This window comes from Gavialis gangeticus, unplaced genomic scaffold (assembly GCF_001723915.1).
Source record: "Gavialis gangeticus isolate Ggan-Ray unplaced genomic scaffold, GavGan_comp1, whole genome shotgun sequence".
Classification (NCBI taxonomy): domain Eukaryota; kingdom Metazoa; phylum Chordata; order Crocodylia; family Gavialidae; genus Gavialis; species Gavialis gangeticus.
In genome coordinates, this window is record NW_017728992.1 from 96,304,796 (window position 1) to 96,312,264 (window position 7,469).

Sequence of the window (7,469 nt, forward strand, 5' to 3'; positions counted from 1 at the left end):
GGTGGGGTGGGGAGGGACAGGTGACAAGTTGGAAGGGGGGCACACACATGCCCCTCCCCCCCAGGATCTGTCTGCCTACAGCTGGCATAGGGGCTGCAGCCTGGCTAGACTGATGCAGGCAGGAGCTGCCTCTTTAGCCCAGCAGCCAGGACCCAGAGCAGGAGGGCAGACCAGGGCACCGGGACTTGTTGTTGCCTTTGCTAGGACCCCTGTGCCAGCTGCACTATCCACAATGTAAGGAGTAATGGATGAGGAGAGAGAAAGGGGCTGCTGCCCTCACTTCCTCACGCTGCCAGCCGTTTGTATGCCAGGCTGAAGCTCTACTCTGCCAGCGCAGTCCAGTTGCCACTGCTGCTACCCTCAGGCCATGGCTCTGCCCTTGAGAGAAAGTGGGGTAGCAGGAGCACTGGCGGTCTGAGACAAGTGGCAGCGCCAGCTGGGCCATGGCAGTAGGGTAGAGCTGTGGCCTGGCACCAGAGTGGCTGGTGGCAGGAAGAGGTATAGGAAGTGCAGCCTTGCCCCCCACCCATTATTGTGTTGCTGGTGGCGCAGGGGCCCCAGCGATGGCAATGGGTCTTGCTACCCAGGGCAGGTGACAGCAGGTTGGGAATGAGTGGCACTAGCAGGGTCAGTGGGCTATTTTCTACTTAAACTATTTACTGGCCGTCAATGTTTACAAATGGACCCTGGTACAAAAAAAGGTTGAGAAACTCTGCTCCATTTGATACAATACTCTGTGCATGTCCTTTCACAACAACTGATGAAGTAAGCTTGGGATCAGAGGTTATATGTACCTGATTTACTTAGTCTAGGAGTTGCAAATCTACCCTACCTTCTGCCTGACTTCACGCTAACCTGGCTAACTACCTCTCTTTGCAAGAAATTCATCATTTATTAAGACTAACAAATTCAAATGAAGACTGTCAATCCTGGGTAAATAAAAGCCCCCACCCCTGCACCCCCTCCCCAAACCACCACATATGCACTCCGGGTTACATGGAGTTCCTGAATATATAAAGCAGGACTTGGAATATCTTAACACTGTAATTAAATAACTTAATTCCCATATCTTCCCTCTCATATCAGGTTTCTATAGCTCTCATATTCAGTCAGGAACTTGACTGTGGAAGCTATGGCTACTGACAGTAAATCTCAATATAGTTAAAGCTAGTGTCAAAGCAGAAGCCTATTCTATTGTAAATAAAATTGAACGTACCTTACAATGAACTATCAGTTTTGGCTGGGATGTTATATTTCCGGATTCATCTAACACTTCAACTTGGAAGGGGAAAGCGGTCCCATTTTCAATCTTTAGAATTTCAGAATCTGGTTTCACTTTCAACTGATGAGGTGGGCCTATAGATGTACAATTTTAAATGTGGAGTTTACATTTCAGAATGTTACCGGTCATTTGATTTTAGTTTTTCATTGCAACACAGGGAATTTTAAAATCAAGCTGCGAGGGGAGAACACTAAACACAATGCATATTTACACACATATTTACTCCTCTGCCTAGTAGAGGAGTGGTGGCTCATGCCAAAACTCTTGACTTCAAGGGGACCCACATTTTTTATGCCACCATATCCACAGGAGTATGGTAGGATACTGGACTATACTGCTACAGATCTGCTCCATGGCTCAAAAGAATAACTGATGTTAAAGTTGGTAAGTACTTTAACGCTAAAAACTTTGAATCTTAAATCACAAATACAAATGCTCAATACCAAAAGACACTGTTTTCAGTAAAAAACTGAATGGAAAAGAAAGAATTTGTTCACAAGGTAACCTGTGTCATGGAAGGTAGTAGAAGGGTAGCAGACTACCATTTTGGACCATAAAGACAAGAGAAATATAACATAGTACTAAATAATTGTACAAGAGTATGGAAAAGATTTTGACCATTAAAACACAGAATAAAAATTAAATAAAAAAATCTTAATCACATCCAGTCAGGCAGCCAATTTCTAGGACCTGGTCAGAACTAGAGTTTTGAGGCAACATTCCTAATAAAGAAGACAGAATTTGCTTTGTATTTCTAGACTTCAGTTGCTGGTAGGAATAAATAAATCTTAATACCCAGGTTGACACACTTCTTACATGCAAGGTTTTTTTTTAATACTATGTCCCCTCCCAAAAAGATATGATTAACATACTTTATAACGTGACATCGCTAATCATGCATAACACTTACCAGGCAGTAATCTGATTTTTAAGACCTGTGAGTCTTCTTTCAAACCAGGAAGAGTAACCTTCAGATTAAAGTTCTAGTAAAAAGAACATTTTAAAGATTAGCCTTGAACAAACAGATAATACATACATTCAGTTTAGATAAATTCCCTCAGATAATTTTGCACATTTATATGGGAGTTGCATGAATTTCCAGAATCCTAGTACTATCTTTTGTATTAAATTGTAAACTAAGCCTGTACAAAAATTAATGTGTCATTACTTCCAGAAATATCAATTGTTTTATATATCAACCTGCATTAATCCAGAATCACTACAAATTAATTTAACAGTTTAGATGTATGCGTTAATGGGGGTAAAAACACATGTAAAAATATTATATATTTTTTAAAAAGTGGTATTCAAAACCTGTCTTCATCATTTGTCAGCTTTCTGCTTGGAGCAAGTCAAAAATGAACGAGACAGCAAATTCTGACTCTGGCTAGACAATACAGTTAACTCAGTTACCTAAAACTATTTGTAGCTGCTAATTTAAAGTTGTATCACTAAAACTGATCACTATATATTAATCCCAGCTCCAAAAGGGAACACTGCAGTTTTTTAGGTATTTTATATTTTGTAGCTGTTTGAAAGTATTTATTTATGCATAAATTTTCATAAGTATGAAACAAAACAGTCACACAATTAACTCTAAACACATATATTTTAATAAACTTTTTATTAATAAACATCTTCCCTCCATCCCATCCCCAGAGAAGTAAACTATGAAAAATAAAAAATCCAAGAATAACTTGTGAAAAACATTATAGTGAAAACAAAATTGCGAGAGGCAGAAGAAACTGATGACATAAAAGAGTCCAATTAAGGTTCTTGGATACAAGAAAAGCTCTACAATCTGTAAATCTGTAGTAAATTTTAAATTCACTCCAGCCTAACTATACACGTGATTCCTCTGTGTGTGGACTGGATAGATGGTGTGAAACAAAACTGTCCTCCAACAGAAAGGATAAAAATTAATATTTAGGTATAACCCCCTTCATCCTGCATTGTCCATTTTGTATTCTACTCCCAATTATGTTTTATAACTATTGCCTTTTTTCCTCCTTCCTCACATTTTCAGCTTTACATCTTTCCATGTCATCATCTATTACTAGGAATAAATATCTTGTTTTCAATGACCATGTGTAAGCTCGCTTCTCTTAAACCACTCTTCTTCCAGCAATCATGCTTGCTTTCTCATCATCAACAGTCCATAAGTTTCTGACATTTTAAATGCATTATTTCCTATTTTCTGTCTTCCCTAAATTAAGACTTGCATAACTGCAAGAGCTGTAGGTCAAGAAACATGTCTTAATCCAAGAATACAAAACACGTTATAAGTATACAGTAACACATGTCATTTAAAAATAAATTATCCATATTCAACAAAAATATTAACTCACATTAAAAAACAAAACTTATGGACTCCATTTGGACATCAATATAACAAACACGCATTTTTGTTAACCAAGACAGTTGTAACCATTAAAATACCTTATTCAAAACCTATTTTACATGTAAATAACCATGTGATTTTATTACACTGATCAAATTTAAATCCACTGGCCTACCTTGCCTTGATAATTATTTACGAGGCCTTTAGCAGTGACACCCTTAATGGTACAATTTTCTCCTTTTGTTATTTCTTCATACCTTAATGTCAAACCACTAAAAAATAATTAAAACTGAATTAAAGATAGGCAAAGCATTTTAGTTTCCACTAGAATAGAAACTAACACTTATAGGACTATCTGAAAGCAGCAACAAGCAACACTAGTTAATTTATGTTAAAAATACATAGTTCACTATTCTGAAACTAAATACATAAATAATTGCATTTATAAAATTACAAAGAAGGGAGAACAAAATTAGATAAGTTTACTTACCTTGCTTCAAGAATTGGGTCAATATGATTTGTCAGTTGCGTTGCATGACCAAACTCATCTTGCAAATCCAAAGGAATATTAAATGGTACTCCAACTCGAAATGGAGGATCCAAAAGACCCACAGAAAATTTCTCTGGCTTACCCTCTAAGACAGAGAGGAGTATTCATATATTTTTAAAAGGCAATTGTATTATCTGTATGTATATATTAGATTCTTTTTCATTAAGCCATTGGGCTGGCAGCACAGTGCTTTTTTGGGGGAAAAAAGGAAACTTTTTCTAACATACACTTCTATGGCTAAGCTGATTATAGGAACAACCTTCCATAGAAGACATTCTTCTTGGGGGTCCCATCTAATTTGTGAAATTACCCCTGAAGGGAATGTTTTGAATACGTAACATTCTCTGCCTTGCCTTAAGGTTCATTCTTCATTTTTAGGGCTGGATGAACACAGAATTCTCAGCCTGCATCTTTTTTAGGGAAATGTTTTTCTAGACATCCATGTATGCATAAATAATTATGATTAAAAATTATTTGGATAGAGATGGACATCTTTTCTGTGTTCTCTTCCTTCTCAAAAAACACTTCTTTCTTGCAAAAATTACTGCACGAGAAGAAAAAGTGAATGCTCAGTAACATGGATAACACCAAGTTTGGTGGAACTGTGGACATTTTGGAGGGCAAGCCTAAGCAGCCTGCTTCACTGACCCCTGGTGCTTTGCTTCCTGATGTGGCTTTGAAAGTCCTGGCATGCAGTGGAATCTTGAGGAATTTTCTCTTGGATCCCCATATTTACACATCCTGCTATGCGTGTGTCTGGCTGTGCAATTTTTGGGATCCAGAATAAGCATTATGAAGAAGTTTCCAAGTTATAATTAGCCATGTAGAACTATTAAAGATAACATTCTCAAAAGAATGGCCAAGTAAATGTTATTTTGGAGCAGATATGGATGGATTAGAATTTATGAGGGGGAAAATAAGATAAAATATAGTGGAAAATGTTCTTTCCACATTTTGTCTAGCTTCATTTAAACGTAACTACATCTTCTGATTTGCAAGTAGATAATTAAGCATAAAATAAGGATATTTGATGTTCTGAATATAAAAAAAATTCTTATAATAAAAATCCTTAGTAACAGTAAGAGGAAACTCTTAGTGTTGAAACTCATTTCAAGAGAAGCTTATGAGGGTTTAGCTTTGTTTTTCATTGATTTAAGAGTTTTAGGGCTGGATGAAGCATAAGCGCAGAAGCATGAGCTGTAAAACACCAAACTTGGTTGTTCATACAAGGCATCTTTTTCTGTTTTACCACTTGATAACCTCCCATTGTCCTACTTGCCATTTTATCATTATAAAAAGTACTGACTCTATTTTCCTTAACCAAAATAGAATTTATTTTGCAGCTGGTCTTAGGACTACCTACCTTTAAATATGATGAATCAGAAATAAGAGTTTAGCATTCATGAAGCATCCAATTCAGGAATACTAATATAAATTGAATTCTTACCTACAATAGTAAACTTAAACATTTTAGATGGTAGAGGCCTTTCTGCATAAGTGTCTGCATTACTTTCATTCACTACCACTTGCAGTTTCAGAGTGTAGCTTCCAAGTTTGTGAATATTTTCTGCATAGAATCAGATACAAATGAAGTTAAAAGAAAAAAATATAAAACTGTTAATAAATTGTAGGTACTATTTTAAAGCCAACTCACCCATTTTTTTAAACCAGTAAGGCCATTTTCCTCCATGTTGACTAATATGTGAAGTAATTTCCATATCGCCACTTGAAGCTTAAACAGAAAAAAGACAATTTAGCTACATAAAACTTAGATTTAGTATCACATTGTTATTGTTATTGCAATAAATAATACTTATTAAATATGCACACAATCATTTTTAAAGGAAGAGATAGGAGTTTAGATTCAAATCACACTTATCAAAAAGTAACTTACTGAGAGCTAGGTTCTTAGTAGATTATAATTTGAGGGGAAAATAACCATAAAAATCAACTAAAAATATGATGGGAGGGGAAGGGAGGGAAGTATCTATTCTTCTTTTGCCCAATACTGTTTTTTATGGGGTCTTTTTAATGGGATATCTGATTGCTTAATACATACATACATACTGAGTACATTGTGGAAAGCTTCTACTGAAAAACAAACCAAACCAAACCTTCTCCTTCTGGCAAGATGTGACATTACATGATTCAGCCCATTTAAAATGTAAGCATTAAATGTTACCACTGTATGTTTATTCATCTGTTCTTGTACCAAATTACACGCATTTCTTCATTAGCCTGCTAGATGTGGCTATATCCAAAATCTACTTGTTCTGTTACATAAGTTATAATTATGTGAGTTCTAATATTAAATTCCAACAGTTACTTTTTCTTAAACAGTTAGTATAAAACAGTTTCTCTCAATGAAGATCAGGCTTTCTTGTTGAGAAGCATTACCACATTGCTGCTTTTATTTGGACTGTCCAAATGCAGTACATAATCAATACCTGAAATATCAAGCACTTCTGACAAGTTGTTGCCTCTCTGCAACTCCAGCCCACCTGTACAATGCAAATAGTACTGGGGAGATATGCTCTCTTATTGTAAGCAAAGGAATAATACAAACCAATTACTCTAAGAACAAAAGAAATCTGAATGAAAGAAAGCAAGTCTTCAGAACCAAGACTGCATCTGGAGTATGTTAGGCCACTAACATTTATCGTTAAATTTTGATTATCTCTTTGTGATGGGGGCACTAAAAAATTCTTGACTTTTACTTCCCTCTCTCATTGGTTGGAAAAAAAAAAATGCATGCCTCTCACTTGTAAAATTTAGAGAGCCTATTTAATGTTCTTGTTGTGAAATAAGGTATGACTCAGTCCTTCACCTCAAACCACCAGAAGAAAGAAGCTATTAAAACACTAACAATCAACTGCCAGCATTAAGACCACTGGAAAACACATTCCATATTAAAGTCTTTTTTTAGAAAACTATTTAAATTTGTTACAATTGTCAATCTTTCTGGATCACGGTGCATGTATGAGAGGTCATCAAGGCCTTTGACATATATGCCTAGGCAAGAATATAGTGGATCAGAGGCTGCCCAGACCTTTCATTCCCCATTTACGCCATTGAGACAGAATCCAAAGAGATATCCGAGTCCAGACGTTTGATGCCTCAGCGGTTGTAATTATGTACTTGCCCAGAAATTGAACCCAGGTCTCCTGAATGGCAGACAAGTATTCTACCACTGAACCACAACAGTGGGATTTAAGTGCGACTAGATGGAAAAAATGATCTGATCCTGTATGGCTCTTCCTATATCCAACCTTCAGGACACACTATCAGGCCTATTA

General features: G+C 36.4%; 1 protein-coding gene across 2 annotated transcripts in view; it reads right to left on the minus strand.

The window, feature by feature from the left end:
• Positions 1–7,469, minus strand: part of SMCHD1 (structural maintenance of chromosomes flexible hinge domain containing 1) — a 188,403-nt gene that overhangs the window by 64,313 nt on the left and 116,621 nt on the right. For both annotated transcript variants that reach the window (XM_019525875.1, XM_019525868.1), the window contains 6 exons: positions 5,828–5,905; positions 5,621–5,740; positions 4,114–4,258; positions 3,799–3,895; positions 2,193–2,265; positions 1,217–1,356 (listed from right to left, as the gene is read on the minus strand). In XM_019525875.1, coding sequence (XP_019381420.1) covers positions 1,217–1,356; positions 2,193–2,265; positions 3,799–3,895; positions 4,114–4,258; positions 5,621–5,740; positions 5,828–5,905 — 653 coding nt within the window. The remainder of the gene's footprint in view (positions 1–1,216; positions 1,357–2,192; positions 2,266–3,798; positions 3,896–4,113; positions 4,259–5,620; positions 5,741–5,827; positions 5,906–7,469) is intronic.